The 18,928-nt window shown below is 38.8% G+C and overlaps 1 protein-coding gene across 1 annotated transcript; it reads right to left on the bottom strand.

Moving 5' to 3' along the window:
- Positions 1–2,631: 2,631 nt before the first annotated feature.
- Positions 2,632–5,804, bottom strand: LOC122045755 (disease resistance protein Pik-2-like). The gene has a single exon (XM_042606115.1). The coding sequence runs from the start codon at positions 5,690–5,692 to the stop codon at positions 2,918–2,920; it is 2,775 nt and encodes a 924-aa protein (XP_042462049.1). The 5' UTR covers positions 5,693–5,804; the 3' UTR covers positions 2,632–2,917.
- Between the last annotated feature and the right edge of the window lie 13,124 nt (positions 5,805–18,928).

Raw genomic sequence — 18,928 nt, 5'->3', positions numbered from 1 at the left:
CTATCCACCAAGCAAATAAATGAAATTTATTATGATGTTGTGGGTGGAAGGACAAAGAACTCCTCCTTTTACGGCCTTGACTCCTAGGCCAAGGTGGTATTTGATGGCTTGAGAACTCCTAGGGGTTGTGCGAGTTCCTCTTCTTCTTCTTCTGAGGTGGAGTCATTAAGAAAAGAAAATCAAGAATTGAAGACTCAAATGACTACGATGGATCAGAGGTGGGAGGAGAGGTGGGCTGCTTAGGAGAAGGCATTGGCCCAGATGCAAGCAATTATTGCTAGATTGGACCCATCACAACAACCCCAGTCAAAGGAGACCCGAGACCCATCAGACCCTGCTGATGATTAGATTTTTTTGAGGTATGTTCAACTATAACTTGATTTTTTTTAGAGTTTATTAGAAATTAATTAATTCAAATATATTTATTCTATTAGGATATTATTAGATGTTTATCTTAAAGTGTTTTACATTTTTCAGGAGTTCATATTGATACATTCACCATCACCACTATTATTGGATATCTAAAATATAATCCAGGTATTTTTTTTTTACATGTAAAATTAGTTATATATTACAATGTTTAAGTTATATTACATTTGCATCGATTCATTCTAATCATAATCTCTTGTATTTGACTTTTACAGTATTATATTTGGATATATGTATAGGTGATGTATCATGGTAAGTATTTTGGATATTTTGTATTTGTCGTTCGCTTATTTACTTTTAGATACTTATGATTGTGAGCACTTGACACTTGGATTGTATTGTATTTTGGAGATTTTGTATTTGCCGTTCACTTGACACTTGGATATTTTGTACTTTTAGATACTTATTTTGGAGATTCTTCTTCTTATGTATTGTTGTATTGTATGTTGTATTTTGGAGATTTTGGATTGTTTTATATTGTGATCTTGTTGTAGGTTGTGAGTATATTGTGTGGATTGTGATATATGTATGAATTGTGTTTGTGATGTCATCGCTTATGATGGCTTGTGTTTATATTAAAATTGTATATGGGAAATGAGTAAAATTAGAGCAGGTTTTTAATTTTTTTTTCAATTTTTTACCGACGGAATTGTGGTTTCCGTCGGTAAAGTATCGGTAGCACAGTGAATTTTGTGATATATTTCCGACGGAATTGTGTTTTCCGTCGGTAATTCCCAACGGAATTACAGATTCCGTCGGGAATTCTCGACGGAATTGTGTTTTCCATCGAGAATTCCTGACGGAATTACAGATTCCGTCGGGAATTCCCGACGAAATTATTTTTTCTGTCGGGAACATTCCGACTGAATAAATTTCAGTTGAAAATTTCCGTTACCTGCCGTTTACTTTTTTATCGACGGGACAAATTATCAATCGTTAAATTTACCGACGGAAAATATAATTCAGTCGGTAATTACCGACAGAAATTGTATTTCCGACCAAATGACTACCGATGCCATAAATTCCATCGGTATTTCATTGATAATCATAATACCGACATAATACCAACGGAATATTCAGTCATTAATTATTGTTGTGATGCAATGGTTGCAAATATATAGGGACGTTTAAATTAAAACTATCATTACCTTGTCAAAGCAAGGATGGCGAAATCAAAGCAAAAGCAGGGAGCTTTGAATTTGATATATTTTTTTCTTCTCCTATTGTTTTCATCGGTTGGTTTCAATTTCCTATCTTTCATTGTGTTTGCAATTACCTACATCTAATGTTGTCAAATTGTTTGATTTTAATATTTGTTTCTAATTTATATATGCGTGCTAGCCATTCAGATGGTTATTATTTTATTATAGAAGATGAGGAATTTTGTATGAAATTAGAAAATTAAGAATTTGACATTGAGGTTAATTGTGTTATTTTAACAATTTTAAAAAATATACAAATCATTTTTTAAAAGTTCATTAAGTTATCAACGTGATATAAAAATTATTGATAACTTTTTTTATTTGTGTATTACAATCTGATTTATAATTTTCATATCTAACTAAATAATTCAATTTAGATCATCCTATCTATTCTAGTCCTGAATCTTTGATCCGGTCCCATTAAATTTTTTCATTGGTCATCAGAATAAATCAGGAAGTGCCCACCGTATGTACTTAGAAGTCCAACATTTTTTAGTTGCGTGTCCCATTTGGAGAAAAAATTTCTACATATTCACCATAGCTAGTGATCGAATCATAAATATCTGGGTCACAATTTGAATGCCCTGCCGCTACACCTGAGGATATCTCATGGATGATTAGTGTAACTATTGATAGTTGTATTATATAAAAAAAAATACTTACTAAAATCATATGATGCTCTTTTGAATTGGGCATATCTGGGGAAAATAAATAAATTTTTTTCACGTACAATTATGAATCATTTAATTACTTTAAAAAATAATTCATAAAAATAATTTGGATAAATAAGTTTCCTCGGCTGTTTTCTATTTCTAATAATTACCAAGCACATGATTATAGTTGAATTATATAGATGTATTCCTGAGCACATAATTATGAATTCATCGAAGGGATGGCTACAGAATGTTTACACTTCTAGTTTTCACTCACTACTTGTCTAATTCAAGAATAGTATGGTACATATCAGTCATATAGTATAATGATATTCTCTCAAATCATATTGGTTTTATATAATCACTCTTATTTTGAATAGCAACTTATTAAGAGAACAATGTTTGAGGATTACATTACATGCTGCTTCAGAAATACAAAGGCTAACAAGCAACGCATGATGGAAGAGATTGACAAAGGATAATTTGAATAGCAAAACAAGTTGATGAATTAAGGTATTAACAATGGATAAGTTGGAGAGGAGAACTAGCTAGTACACACCTCACCAGATGTTTTAATAATTTCATCTTTGCATTGACAGAAAGCTCTGCTTCCTCTGAGTCAAATCATATGCCTTAAGCAGACTTGTGTAGTTTTACAAAACATTTGGGACGATTTGAATGGTTTGCTGCAATATTTTTGACCATCTCTATTATATTTTCATTCCCAGTATGGATGTGAACCTCCTTTAGCCCATGCAGATGTTCTACGCCATTGACTGATTTATTGGGACCCAATATTTTAAGGATTTCGAGGCTTGGGACGGCACCTACTTCAAAACTCACGTTGTGCCGTGCAATTGTCAGCAACTTAAGTTGTGCGAATCCTTCCCGATCGAAGACCAAATTCTCACCATTATAGACGAATGACTCACCTCCTAGTTGCAGGTTGACCAAAGCGGGGAGATTTCTCAAGACTTGTAGATCCTCGAGCTGCAGTTGTGTCCTGAACAGAGATATCTTGACAACATGCTTCAGAGATGCAAACCAAGGAGGCAATTCGCCAAGTCTGCAATTTATCTCGATCTCGCAGAGCAGCAATGGCGGCAAAGCTACCTCATCTAGTGCCTTTTTCAGACTGCTGTTTTCCAGATGCAAAATCTTTAGAGATCGAAGGCTGCCATTGAGCTTCGAGAGCAGGGCGCTGATCTCCTCCACCATTCTGAGTGATAGATCAGAGTCTTCAAAAGCGATGCCAAGCTTGTGGAGGTGGACAAGCTCACCAATCTCCTGTAGCGAATGCACATTATGAGCACGTGCCATTCCAAACGTGGTAAGTCTTTTCAACTTTCTTATTCCTTTCGGGAACTTAAATCCTATGAAGGGACCAGCAAGCAGATAGACCAGTTTTTGGAGTTTGACGATGGAATTGGGTAGTTTTCTAATATCAGTTCCTCTTATATCCAAAAACTCTAGATTCTGCAAGTCTCCTATTGAATCTGGCAATGTATCTAACCAAGTATTTCTTAGAGACAAGTACTTCAAAAGAAACAACTTGGAAAAGCTCTTGCGGTGGAAATGATGAATTGCCCTACATCCCTCCAGGTCAATTTCCCTCAACAGCCTATGTTTTCTATAATCCTTCAGTGGTGGTACATCCTCACCAAGTGAAGTGAAGGATCGGAGGTGGGACAGTTCAGTGTTAGGCCCTAGTCCACTGCTTCCTCCCTGCCAGGATAAGCGTCTTATCCTCTGATGTCGCGGCTGAATGGTCGTCAGCGTGGACTGCTCATTCAGTACCAACGCAAAGTTCTCCTTTCTTGAAATCGAGATTATGACATCGAGCATCATGTCATGGACGCGGCAGGATCTCACTGTCCCATTATCATCAAATTCTGACGGCTGCACCAAGCTACGATTCACCAATTGGCTGAAGCAGCGCTCGGCCATTTTCTCATCGGGTAAGCCATCTACGCCATGCACAATCCCTTCGGCAATCCACCTTCTCATCAGACGCTTCCGACCGATCTCATAATCCTCAGGGAAGATGCCTAAGAACAAGAAGCAAGGCTTGAGATAGTAAGGCAAGTCATTGTAACTCAAACCTAGTATCTGATTGATCTTTGACAGCATATCATTAGTCTGTATCTCCAAACGAAGGTGGTCGCGCAAGTCTTTCCATTCCTCAAAATTATTATCAGGCTTGGAAGCTAGAAGACCTCCGATTGTCACAATTGCAAGTGGCAGTCCATCGCACTTTTGCAAGATTTCTCTGCCAATATTTTCTAGCTCTGGAGGACAATTATAGTCCGGTGCATCAAATACTTTTCTACAGAATAACTCCCAAGATAGCTCAGGTGATAAAGGAGAGATTTTAAATATAAATCGACGATTACGAGAACAACTTGTATTTGCCACATCCTTAATGCGGGTGGTGACTATGACCCTACTTCCTTCTTTACCTTGTGGCAATGCAATGCTCAAGCTTTCCCATGCTTCAACGCTCCAAACGTCATCAAAAACGATAAAATACCTCTTTCCATGGAGATGGCCTCTGACTGTCTGCACCAGCTGTGACTCGTCCATCATGTTCAGACATTGTTCAGTGTTCAAACGGGCATCTCGGCATCCAGAAACATCTCGGATTTGTTTCTCGTTGACTGAAATTTGTCTAATAATCTTTTTGAGAAGCTCTTTGATGTTGTAATTTTGTGACACTGCGATCCAAGCTCGAGGTTGGAAGTGGCCTTCGACGATAATAGGATCATCATAGACAGTCTTAGCCAAAGTTGTCTTCCCTAAACCACCGAAGCCGAGGAGAGAAATCGCTGTAAGCTCGGGACAGTTCTCGTCCATCACCCACCCGATGATCTTATCTCTACTCTGGTTGATGCCCACGAGTTGAGTTTCCTCTACAAAATGGCCAATGATCCGTGGATCGGAGTATCTGTCGGTCATGTCCAAGCCAGTGACGGTGCCAGAGCTTGTAGCTTCATTTGGGTGAAAATAACGATCGTGCCTTTTTTTAATATCTTCCACTTGAACCTTCAATTTCTTGATCTCTGTAGCGATGTTACGGCGATCTTTCAATAATTTTATGCTGCGAAGGAAGTGCTTGAAAAAACCTTGTGTCGATCGGAGATGGTAGTTGAACTCATCGATCGAGTCTTCGGCGTCGTAGGCCACCTCACTCAGTTCCTGCGCCCAATTCTTCAGTTCAGCATCCAGATTGCGCCTGGTTGCTATGGCCGTCAAGAAAGAGGTGATGCTTTTGTGCTCGGCGACTATGTATCGGACGTCATCTTCAACTCCAGCCAGCAACGCGGCTTCTTCCTCTAGCATCTTCCCTAGTTTTCCCGCGATGGACTGAAAGGAGAAGTCCACAAGCTTCGTAGTTATCGCTGTCTCCATGCTGCCAATCTCCGTCCGGCGGCGGTAAGGAAGAGAGATGAGGACGATGAAAGAAAGGTAAAGTTGCTGAGCACTCAGGTCCTCTTGTTTTACTTTGGAACATTGATCGAACATAATTTGGACGATGGCAACTTTAAAAAAACTGCTGAAATTATTATGATTTATATTAAATTAAATAAAGTGGCTTTGTAGCTTTATAGCTTTATAGCTCAAAGCAAGTGCCGAATTAGTGCTTCTTTTATTATTCCAGGTCAATTGCCCTCAACAGCCTCTGCTTTCTATAATCCTTCGGTGGTGGTACATCCTAACCAAATACAGTGAAGGATCGGGGGTGGGACAGGCTAAGCGTCTTATCTTCTAATATCGCAGCAGATTCGCAGGGTGCTCATTCAGTAGCACCGCAAAGTTCACCTTTCTTGATATCGAGATTACGAGCATCATGTCATGGACATGGCAGGATTTCACTGTCCCATTATAATTGAATTTTGATGGCTGCACCAAGCTGCGAGTCATCAACTCATTGAAGCAATGCTTAAAACGGTAAATGAATTAAGCGTTCATAAATAAATTGAGTGTTTAATTTGATAAGAATTAATTTATGTTCGTTCAATATATATAAAATTAATTAAACAAATAAGTTTGAACAGCTCGTTAAATTAAATAAATAAGCTTGAATATATATGTGTTCAGTTCGTTAGCGTTTATGAACAATGTTCACAAACCATATTTATTAATAAAACTCTTTTTAATATGTTAAATAAATAATAAAATTAAATTAAAATAATAAATAAGTTTAAATTATCAAACTCAATAACCAATCAAACCACTAAAAGTTTTAAACAATCGAACAAGTTTGAATTGAGAGCTCGATAACATCTAAACGAACCAAGCTCAAGCAAAACTTCAAACAAGCTCAAGCTCAAACTCATAAAAAAATAAATTAACTTAAGCTTGAACACTTATTTTAAAAGCTTAGTTCATTTTAAGCTCGACTCGACTCGGTTCGATTATCTTATCAAACAAGTTTGAACACCCCAAAGCTCGACTCGACTTAACTCGACTCGTTTATAGCTCTAACAACGCTCGACAACTTTCTCAACAAGGAAGCCACCTACATCACTCATAATGCCTTCAGCAATCCACCATCCCATCAGACACTTCCAATCATTCTCATAACCCTTAGGGAAGATGCCTAAGAAAAAGAAGCAAGGCTTGAGATCGTAAGGCAAGTCATGGTAACTCAACCCTAGTTTCTGATCTATCTTCGACAACTTTTTATTAGTTTGCATCTCCAAAAGAAACTGGTCGTGCAAGTCTTTCCATTCCTCAAATTTATTATCAGGCTTGGAATCTAGAAGACCTCCGATTGTCAAAATTGCAAGTGGCAGTCCATCGCGCTTTTGCAAAATTTCTCTGCTAATATTTTCTAGCTCTAGAGGACAACTATAGTCTGGTGCATCAAATACTTTTCTACAGAATAACTCCCAAGATAGCTCAGGTGATAAAGCAGAGATTTTAAATATAAATTGACGAATACCAGAACAACTTGTATATGACATATCCTCAATGCGGGCGGTGACTATGACCCTACTTCCTTCTTTACCTCGTGGCAATGCAATGCTCAAGCTTTCCCATGCTTCAATGCTCCAAACGTCATCAAGAACAAGCAAATACCTCTTTCCATGGAGATGGTCTCTGATAGTCTGCACCAGTTGCAACTCGTCCATCATGTTCAAAAGTGGCTCAGTGTTCAAACGGGCATCTTGGCACCCAAAAAAACTCAGATTTGTTACTCGATCGTTGACGGAAATTTGTCGAATAATCATTTTGAGAAGCTCTTAGATATTGCAATTTTGTGACACTACAATCCAAGCTCGAGATTGGAAGTAGCCTTCAACAAGAATAAGATCGACTGTTGATCCTGTCCGAAAAGATTGAATGTGGTGAGCTAGAGACGTAGCTCTACTGTTGACCAAATGAAGACTCCGCATTGTCTTGCAACACAGAGAGCGTTAGTGTCAGGCCAAGGAGTCCCCGACATTGGTCCTCCGACGCTCAAGTCAGTGATCGATTCAGGAGAAGAAAATAATGGAAGCAAACTGTAGCAAAAAGCATATGTAAATATGAAACATCACATACCTCTGTATGTAGATGGAGATCCCTTTTATAGTATCATTGTTACGTTATACACGTATCTCAAAGTATTAGCACATTTTCTAAAGTTTTCTTAAGAAAACAATGACCATAAAATACTTCTAACACATTTTCTTAAACAAGTGTGCAAATCTCTGTAATTTGACAGACTGGAAGATTCTAAAGCACGATTTACTTGTGAAATATTCTTATCCTTTATAGCACAAACTTCCAAAAGAGTACGACCTGACAAGTATATGGGCCCCATTGTAAGTTGGCTGGCCTCCACTCGACCAGGAGATCACTAGCTTGGCCTTACAGAATGCAGTCAACTCATTTTTCACTAGGCCCTTATTTGCAGTCAACGCAATATGCCCGATCGATCCTTAGGTCCGATCGGATAGGGCAGTGGGCTGGGTAAATTAATATTTAGCTTCAAAACTTATTTGCAAATTGTGAAGGATGTCTACTCGAGAGGTCCAGTCGGCCTTTCACGTCCAACCGGTGATGCGAGTCCCGCTCGATCAATCTAGCCTAGTCAGCAGTTTTAGGTCTGTCTGACCATGACTTTGACCGCTTGACTTTGATATCCATGTCAACTGATCCTCCCTACTTTGACCCCTTTTTTTTTTTTTTTTTTTTTGGGGGAAGAGGCATCTTTATCACTGTATCACAAGCCTCTCCCACAAGTTTAGTTGAAGGAGGTTGTAAGTCTAACTGACTGGACACTTAGTATTATTTGCAGCTTTCATTTTCGGTCAGGCATTTTGCTGTATGTGACGCCACTCACCTTAAACGATTATCGCCCTTATTAATAGATCCTCCGTGAATTCTTTATTCCTCGATCGAGGGATTCCGAGTGTGACGCCGCTCAGATCGATGCCGATTACACTTGGCTGTTTGTTATCTTTTTCTTCATCTTTTTCCTGAGTAGCCTCCCATCCTCCATAGTGCTTTTTATTACGGCTGATGTAACCTTAATTTCTTGGAAATCGATCAAATCTCCTGCTATTAATGCAAAGCATGCCGAGCATACTTTTTCATTATGAGCCTATTGATTGCCTCCATTCCTCATAAATGCCCCTTTGATCTACAACCACATGTCGCACTCCCTTGCTGTTGAATATCTGATGTAAGTGTGACTATTGGGATTCAATGTGATAGCCGCCTTTTTAAATTTTGATGGCCCAGATCGAATCCACTTTTCTTAAACCCTTGATCAAGCAACCACAAATAACCAGAGATAGTGTTTTTAAGGCCTTTGTTTTTATCGACACTGTATCATTTTCACTTTTACCTTTGTCTTCTTCCTTCTCGATTTCTTGTTTGTTGTTGACGATGATCCACACCCTATAAGTTCCACCTTTCTTTTATCCACTTTTAATCTTCATCGTCATCTTCATCTTCGTCTTCTTATAGCCCACTCACCTTCTCCTCCTCTCGTCGTCCCCGACTTGTAGTATACTTCGACTTCATCAAAATTTAACGGCGATGAAGTGGACTAAATGAAAATGACATACCATATTTCTTTTGACCACCAAGTTGCCATCCCCTCCGACTATGATCACCCCCACACACCTCCTGATGGCTTTATTGCTTTTTTCAAGGACTAACTTTACGCAAACCTCCGTTTCCCAATCCACCATTTTTCTTTGAAATTTGTAGATATTTCCACATCCTGTTACAGCAACTAGTGTCATGCCCTGAGGGTAAAGTTGTCCAACAAAAATCAGACAACATCTCCCCTATAGCAGTGACAAATGAAATCAGTATACATTGCCCCAAGGCTACTCACAGGCCAACAACAACCCACACGGCGGGATATAAAACACAACCACGTAGTTATATACATAGCCCACACAGCTGGAATAAAAAGAACATAACCACACAGTTGTATAGTAAGCAACCCACACGGCTGTAGCAAAACACAGCGGAAGTCACAAAATAACAAACGTAAAACCATAATACAACTAACTACGAGCCGATTCGACTTAACACCACAACATCAAACCAAATAAAAGAATCCACAAAGGTAAACTCTATACAAAAAATGCATATACACGAACAAGTCCAAATCTAATAATGCAAACGGAAGAAAAAATGGTAGAAGTCGCTCGATGTGACATGGGACTGGCGGACATGATCTCCAGGCGACTCCATAAATCCTTTACCTGCTACATGGTGAAAGAAAACCAGTTTATGGGACGGTGAGTGCTCGGACTGAGCGGGTAATAGACAGATAGTGCATAAGTATAATATAAATCTAGAGATACAAAAGTATACAGTCTCATAGGAAAAATAGCAAATACTACAGTGATGTCATAGTAAATGTCCATACCTGAAACCATATCTTAGGCTAGTAATAGTAGGTCAAGGGTAGTGATGATCTGCAATAGTACTGCTCATACTATAAGGTATCATGTGCGGTATATACATACTACCAATAAATAAGACAGTGTCTGAGCACATGCAACAGGTATATAGCTCAACATATGTAAACATATCACATGGATACAATAAAGCAACAACATAAGTAAGAAAACAATAACATAAGCAAGTATAATAACAAAAGTGTATGCACGGATGGTGACTCCCGCCCACTCCTCTGCACCATGACTCTTGTATGGTTGAGAGGTCGGGTCAGTGACAAACTGTACACTATTGGATCCCAAGGTTGTTTTGGTGTGATCAACAAGTTAAGTTAGGTCTTGTGTTGTTTTAACCTTGTGTCTAAGTGTGCAGGAGCTTAGGAGCACAGGTACTCGAGCGGAAGACATAGCTAGTGAGAAGGATGGCACGCGGTGCATCCGAGGGACGAGGTGCTGCGGAAGAGTACCTCGGTGGACGAGAAGGAAGCGTGCGGTGGTTTCGAGGGACGAAAGCTGGAGCGGAAGATTGCTCGGGGAGCAAGAGACGCAGCTAGCGAGAAGGTCGGCACTGGTTGCGATCGAGGGACGAAGACTGCGGATGAGTACGCTGGTGGACGAGAAGGAAACACGCGGCGATTCCGAGGGACGAGAAGCCGAAGTGGAAGGCTGCTCGAGAGGACCGGAACTTGGGTTCGGGTGAGCCCTTTTTCAGATGACAGAGATCACCCAAGCAAGCGGATCCAGAGTTGATGACCCAGACCGAAGCGGACAGAACTAGAGTGAAGGTCATGACGGAGAAAAGTCAACTTCTGTTGACTAAAGTGTTCCGGGCGTCCAGAACCATTCCGGGTGCCCGGAACAGCCCGGGGCACCCGGAATGGCTCCGGGCGCCCTGACCTTGAATGTTGACCAGATCGCGTCAAACGCGATCTGAACGTTGGGGATAAAGTTTTATCCCCCAGGGCGCCCGGAACCCTTCCAGGCGTCCCGACCAAGGCTATAAATATAGCCTTGGTCCAGAACCTTTTCAACGAATTCATTACTTGTAATTCCAACGCTTGTGCGCTTCTAGTTGTAGTTGAGCTTCTGTTTTCTGCGCTTTAACGCTGTAAGAGGCTTCTCCGCCTGAAGGAGTTATAGTACTTAATCTTCCTTGGATTAACAACCACATCGGTTGTAACCAAGTAAATACTCGTGCCTCATCTTTTAATATTTTATTTATCTGCTTTGTTTATTATGCAAGTGTTAGCTTAAAGAGTTCGAGAAGGGTCGTTTCATTTTTGTGTTTACAGGACTTTCCATCAACCCCCTTCCAGCCGGCCGCAACGGTCCTACGAGTGGTATTAGAGCCGAGACGCCTCAAAAGAACTAACCGCCGTCCGAAGCAACAAAACGATGGCCGGAGCTAGTGACTACCCACCAGCATTCGAGGGGGAGTTTGCCGTTTGGAAACAAAAAATGGAGGTATGTTTAAAATTAGATTTTGGTATTTCTTTAATATTGAAATATGGTTATGAAGCACCAAAGACAACGAATGGAGAAGAACTCGATCTACGCCTCTGGAACAAGAAGCAACGTGACGAGTCAATGGCAAACGGTCGGGCAGAATTTCATCTTCTAACCGTAATACCAAATGAAGATCTCGACAAAATCGGCGAATACAAAAGCGCAAAAGAACTTTGGAAAAAGTTCTTGAAGCTCTACGAAGAACCTTTGGAAGTCGACGGCTCAACAGACACTAAGCCATCGACAGAACAGTCCGAGACCGAAGAAATTGCCGAGACAACAATCATAGCGGAAGACCCACCTACAGATGAAGAAAGCTCATCCGAGATGAGCATCGAGAAAGGGGAAGAGTCTTCGGAAGAAAGTAATTCAACAGGGGGAGAACCAACGACCGACGAGGTAAGTAAGGTATGACCTCTACCCTCTGAACAACTGGTTAATTCAATAGAAAAGTTGCTTGAAGATTTTTTCGATTTAAAAATTGAATTATCGAAAGAGTGTTTCGGTTTACCAATCATTTTGAAAGAATTTTGCAAATTAAAAAATATTTTGACAAAAGAATTTTACAAGTTAGAAATTTTGCCGAAAGACTTTTGTCAATTACAAAACATTTTTTCGAAAGAATTATGCAAATTAAAAATATTATCAAAAGAGTTTCTCGGATTGCAAAAAGTTTTGACGAAAGATTCTTGCGAATTACAAATTATTTTGTCAAAAGAATTTTGCAAATCAGAAATATTGCCAAAAGATTTTTGCAAATTACAAAATATTTTGACAAAAGAATTTTGCAAATTAGAAATATTGGCGAAAGACTTTTGTGAATCAGAAAGTATTTTTCCGAAAGAATTATGAAAACTAGAAATATTGTCGAAAACTTTTTCCGGATCTAAAAATTTTTCCGAATTACAAATTATCTCATCGAAAAAGTTTTCGGATTAGAGAATCTTCTGTCGAATAAATTTTGCAAATTACAAAATATTCTTTCGAACGAATTTTGCACATTGCCGAAAGAATTTTTACAAATTATATTGTCGAAAAATTTTATCAAGTTAGAATTTATGTTATTGAAATATTTTTGTGAAGTAGAAAATCAAAAAATAACAGAAAATGACATGTTAAAAGATCGAATAAAATTTTTAGAATGTTTAATATTTGTTGCCTTAAATCTGAAAAATTATGATTTAAGAAGTTATGATAAATAAAAATGAAAATTTAAAATTTTTTGATAAAATCATGAGAATTATAAATTAAAATAATAATAATAATAAAATAAATGCATAGAAATTTTTTTAATGTTCTCAAAAATTGTTTTAAATTATTTTTTTCTTATAAATTGTCTCAAAATGTTCTTGCATAAAGTTTTCGGTTTAGAGTGTTCTTAATTCTTGATGACGAAAACTTAGAAAATTTTCAAAAGTTATGTTTGACTTAGAAATTTTCCTTGACTTAAAAAATTTTCCAGAAAATTATTGAAATAGATTTTTATAAATTTTCTAAGTGTCAACCCTTAGATTTTTCTTGCAACCCCAATTTTTTATGTGATCAAAGGGGGAGAAAAAAATGTATAAGTCTAGGGGGAGGTAGACTTGAAAATTGGAAATTTTTGAAATTTAATGTTTCTATCTTTTTGCACGTTATTGCAAAATAAATTGTTTAATTTTCATATCTATTTTTGACCCTAGCTTAACTTGGGTTGATCACTTCAAAAAGGGGGAGATTGTTGGAACCCCAACGTTGTTTTGGTGTGATCAACAAGTTAAGTTAGGTCCTATATTGTTTTAACCTTGTATCTAAGTGTGCAGGAGCTTAGGAGCATAGGTACTCGAGCGGAAGACGTAGCTAGCGAGAAGGACGGCACGCTGTGCGTCCGAGGGACGAGGTACTGTGGAAGAGTACCCTGGTGGATGAGAAGAAAGCGTGCAGTGGTTCCGAGGGACGAAAGACGGAGCGGAAGATTACTCGGGGAGCAAGAGACGCAACTAGCGAGAAGGTCGGCACGGGGTGCGACCGAGGGACGAAGACTGCGGATGAGTACGCTGGTGGACGAGAAGGAAACACACGGTGATTCTGAGGGACTAGAAGTCGGAGCGGAAGGCTGCTCGAGAAGACCGGAACTTGGGTTCGGGTGAACCCTTTTCCGGATGACAGAGATCACCCAAGCAAGCGGATCCGGAGTTGAAGACCCGGACCGAAGCAGACTGAACCGGAGCGAAGGTCCCAACGGAGAAAAGTCAACTTCTGTTGACTAAAGTGCTCCGAGCGCCTGGAACCATTCCGGGCGTCCGAACCTTGAATGTTGACCAGATCGCGTCAAACACGATTTGAACGTTGGGGATAAAGTTTTATCCCCCTAAGGCGCCCGGAACCCTTCCAGGCGCCCCAATCAAGGCTATAAATATAGCCTTGGTCTAGAAGCTTTTCAACGAACTCATTACTTGTAATTCCAACGCTTGTGCGCTTCTAGTTGTAGTTGAACTTCTATTTTCTGCGCTTCAACGCTGTAAGAGGCTTCTCCTCCTGAAGGAGTTATAGTGCTTAATCTTCCTTGGATTAACAACCACATCGGTTGTAACCAAGTAAATACTCGTGCCTCGTCTTTTAATGTTTTATTTATCTGCTTTGTTTATTATGCAAGTGTTAGCTTAAAGAGTTCAAGAAGGGTTGTTTCATTTTTGTGTTTACAGGACTTTCCAACAACCCCCTTCCAGTTGACCGCAACGGTCCTACATACACCACTCTAACTACCACTACTCTCAAGTGGCCAAAGGGACAGTTACATAGCAGCTAACTAGCTACGTAGTGATGGGGGTCCCTACTGCTCGTAACTCCAGCTAACACTACCCATGAGTGAACGAGTGGGGGAACGACAGGACAAGCGGCACTCTCCAGCTACCACTATTGGTTAGCCCTAGGAAAATCGTACCGGTTCCACTGTACAAAAATTTTGTACAAATGTCGAACCTTTCCCTAAATAACCTATTGTGTTCTTTAGAAGTTAAATTAGGAATCGCAGACAGAACTTAACATCATTGATTCCAAATTTAACTTATCTATTCTTGATGGTTTATATTTGGATCGCAAGCGGAACTTAACGCTATTGATCCAAATCCACCTATGTTATTAATTCCATTAAATATTAATTTCCAAAATTGGCTTCTAGGACTGCATGGCGAGAGGCACATGACCTTCTTGGATATGGGAGCAACCACCACCGCATAGACAAAACCTTTTAAGGAAAGGTAATATTTAATTTTTTTAAATAACTCTAGGTTTAACCAAAAGGAACAATCAAATCACAAATTCGAAAAACAAAGAAAACACAAACTCAAAAAATAAATTTGAAAAACTAGATCTAATGTCTCTTGTGTTTGGAATTCTTACAGAGAAAAATAACTAGCATGATGCGGAAAATAATTGCTAATTATACCTTCTCTTTGTATGCTAATGACCTCGAGATCTTCTGTCGTATTCCTCGCCTTGCCTTGGACGTCGTGTGGGCGATGATCCTCCAAGATGAACACAACCCAAAAGCTTCCTCTTCCTCTAAAATCCGGCCACCATCACCACCAAGGAGAAGAGAGCAAAGGGAATGGGAGAAGAGAGAGGGTCGGCCTCACCAAGAGATCCTCCAAGCAAGAGAATAAGAGTTTGTTGGTTGCTACTCGGAAAACCCAATGGCTCCACTGTACAAAATTTTGTACGTGATCTGAATCTTTCTTAGCTACCATGTGTTCTTTTAAGTTAAACTTGTATCTCCTGCGGAACTTAACACGTTTGATTCCAAGATTAACTTATATGTTCTTTTAGGTTTAGATTTGGATCTCCTGCGGAACTTAACACGTTTGATCCAAATCACCTAGGTTATAAATTCAATTAAATATTAGTTTCTAAAATTGGCTTCCAGTACTGCATGGCGAGACACTTAGCCTTCTTGGATATGGGAGCAACCACCACCGACTAGACAAAGCCTTTTAAGGAAAGTTAATATTTAATTTCCTTATATAACTCTAGGTTAACCAAAAGGAACAATCCAATCACAAGGAAAAAAGAAAAGAACACAACATCGAAATTTAAATTCGAAAAACAAGAATCGAATGCCTCTTGTATTTGGTATTTATACAAAGAAAAATTAACTAGTATGATACGGAAATTAAATACTAGTTATACCTCTTCCTTGTATGCTAAAAACCTCGAGATCTTCTGCCGTATCCCTCGCCTCCTCTTGGACGTCGTGTGGGCGACGATCCTCCAAGACGAACACCACCCAGAAAGCTTCTCCTCCTTCTCTAGAATTCGGCCACCACCACCACAAAGGAGCAAAAGAGAGCAAAGGGAAGAGAGGGAGAGGGGCCGGTCACTTGATGATCTCCAACAACACAATATCAATTGTTATGTTATTCAAGGCCTCCCCTTCCCCCCTTTTTATATTAGTTTCCCAACGAAAAATTATGGAAAGAGTTTTATAAAAAATTAGACTCATTCCTATTTCTTTTTTTTTCTTTTTCTTTCCTTTTAATTAATCAATCCTAGATTGATTTATTAATTAAACAACTATTTGTTGATGTTTAATTATTTGACCGACCCCTTTCTTGGGCACCAAGCAAGGTGGTCGGCCACTTATTAAAAGGAAAAGAAAGAAAATTTTTTAATAAAATTTTAAAAGAAGAAAACTTCTAATAAAATTTTACAAACTCTCACTTTTTTTCTAATATGGATATTAAAAGGAAAGTTTTAAAATTTAAAACATCTCTAATAATATTTCTTTTTAAAAGAAAGTTTTATAAATTTTACAACTCCCTTTTAAAACCTTGTGGCCTAATTTAAATTAGGAAAATTTTATAAATTTTTAAAATCTCTCTTTTTACAAATTGTAAATATCTGAGAAATTTAAAAATTCAAAAACAACCTTCCTAATTTAAATATTGCGGTCGACCCCCTTACCTAAGGTAAGGGCCGGCCATTGCTTGGTCACCAAGCAATGAACCGGTCCCTTCTTGGACACCAAGATAGGCTTTTCTTTGGATGGACTTGAGGCTTTATTGAGGCTACAACAGGGACCTAGAGGAGAAATTGGTTTTGGCCTTCCGATGAGCTTGAGTATCCCGTGCTCGCCCCGAACACACAACTCAAGTTCATCGATAATAACTCATTCCACTTGAGAGTTATTACCGTACTACTGCACCAATCCCAAATTACATTATGGGCTCCTCCTTATCAAGAGTGTGCTAGTCTCCATGTGTTTAAGATTACGAATGTCCACTAATTAAGTGAGTTACTGACAACTCATTTAATTAATATCTAGCTCCAAGAGTAGTACCACTCAACTTTATCGTCATGTTGGACTAGGTCAACCTGCAGGGTTTAACATGACAATCCTTATGAGCTCCTCTTGGGGACATTCTCAACCTAGATAACTAGGACACATATTCCTTCTATAATCAACAACACATACTATAAGTAATATCATTTCCCAACTTATCGGGCATATTGATTTATCGAGCTAAACCTTACGCTTTGATAAGTCAAAGAAATAAATATTAAATATACATGCTTGTTATTATATTAGGATTAAGAGCACACACTTCCATAATAACTAAGGTCTAGTTCTTTTACTAAGTCAGTACAAAAAGAACTTACCTAAATGATCCTACTCAATACACTTAAAGTGTATCAGTGTAATTTATTAGTCAAGATAAACTAATACTTAATTATACTATGTCTATTCTGATGGTTTGTTCCTTTCCATCTTAATCGTGAGCAACTGTTTATAATTTATAGAGAACCGACAACATGATCTTCTAAGTGTGACTCCACACTCCATGTTATCTACTATATAAATTAATTGAACAATTACATTTAACAAATAAATGTAAACATTTGACCATTGTGATTCTTTATTTCAAAATAAATATGTACAAAAGCTAAACTTTTAAGTATACACTCCAACAATCTCCCACTTATACTAAAAGTCTAAGCTGCCATATCTGTTGTCATACATCTGATTCTCATCCCCTCCACATGCCGATCAATAGCTTTCGTCGGAAGGGCCTTAGTGAAAGGATTTGCCAGGTTATCTGCTGACGCTATTTTGGTGACGACAACTTCTCCTCGCTTGACGATGTCTCGTATCAGGTGGTACTTGCGCTCTATATGTTTACTTGCCTTATGGGCTCATGGTTCCTTCGAGTTTGCAACTGCACCGCTATTATCACAATAAATTATGATGATTTTGGGCAAACCAGGAATCACATCTAAGTCCATTAGAAAGTTCCTGAGCCATACTTCTTCTTTAGCCGCCTCAGAGGCTGCTACATACTCAGCTTCCATTGTTGAGTCCGAAACGCATTTCTGCTTAACACTCCTCCATGCAATGGCTCCACCTCCTAAAGTAAACACATAGCCTGATGTAGACTTACTGTTGTCCCTATCACATTGGAAATCTGAATCCGTGTAACCCACAGGGAGCAAATCGTCTGCTTGGTAACTAGCATATAATCTCTAGTCCTTCTCAGGTACTTTAATATATGCTTTACCGCAGTCCAATGTCCTTGTCCAGGTTACTCGATATCGCTAACCATGCCCACAAAGAAAATGATATCGGTCTCGTATAGCATTGCATACATTAGGCTTCCTACCGCAGAACTGCTTTCATGTCCTCTATCTCCTTTGATGTCTTCGGAGACATCTATTTAGATAGAGCTGCTCCATGCCTAAAAGGTAAGAAACCTTTCTTGGAATCCTGCATGCTAAAATGAGCAAGGATTGTATCTATATATGAAGCTTGGGACAGACATAACATTCTTTTCTTGCGATCTCTTATAACTTTAATCCCAAGGATGTGTGCACATTCTCCTAAGTCCTTCATATCAAATTGTTTGGACAACCATACCCTTACGTCCGATAATACCTTGATATTGTTGCCAATTAATAAAATATCATCTACGTATAATACAAGAAATACCACCACGTTTCCGTTACACTTCTTGTATACACAAGACTCATCCGGACACTAAATAAATCCATATGACTGGATTACTTCATTAAACCGGATGTTCCAAGACCTTGAAGCTTGCTTCAGTCCATAAATGGACCGATTGAGCTTGCACACTAGATGCTCTTTGCCTTTTTCAATGAACCCTTCTGGTTGCTTCATATGGATGTTCTCTTCAAGACTTCCATTAAGGAAAGCTATCTTGACATCTATTTGCCAAATCTCATAATCCATATG

The sequence above is a fragment of the Zingiber officinale genome, chromosome 2B (genome assembly GCF_018446385.1).
Source record: "Zingiber officinale cultivar Zhangliang chromosome 2B, Zo_v1.1, whole genome shotgun sequence".
Taxonomy (NCBI): domain Eukaryota; kingdom Viridiplantae; phylum Streptophyta; class Magnoliopsida; order Zingiberales; family Zingiberaceae; genus Zingiber; species Zingiber officinale.
The sequence above is the reverse complement of the archived record's forward strand: the minus strand, read 5'-3'. Positions and strand labels throughout refer to the sequence as shown.

What these genes read in the sequence shown, in the direction of transcription:
- LOC122045755 (XM_042606115.1), bottom strand. Translation starts at nt 5,692, where the DNA reads ATGGAGACAGCGATAACTACGAAGCTTGTGGACTTCTCCTTTCAGTCC.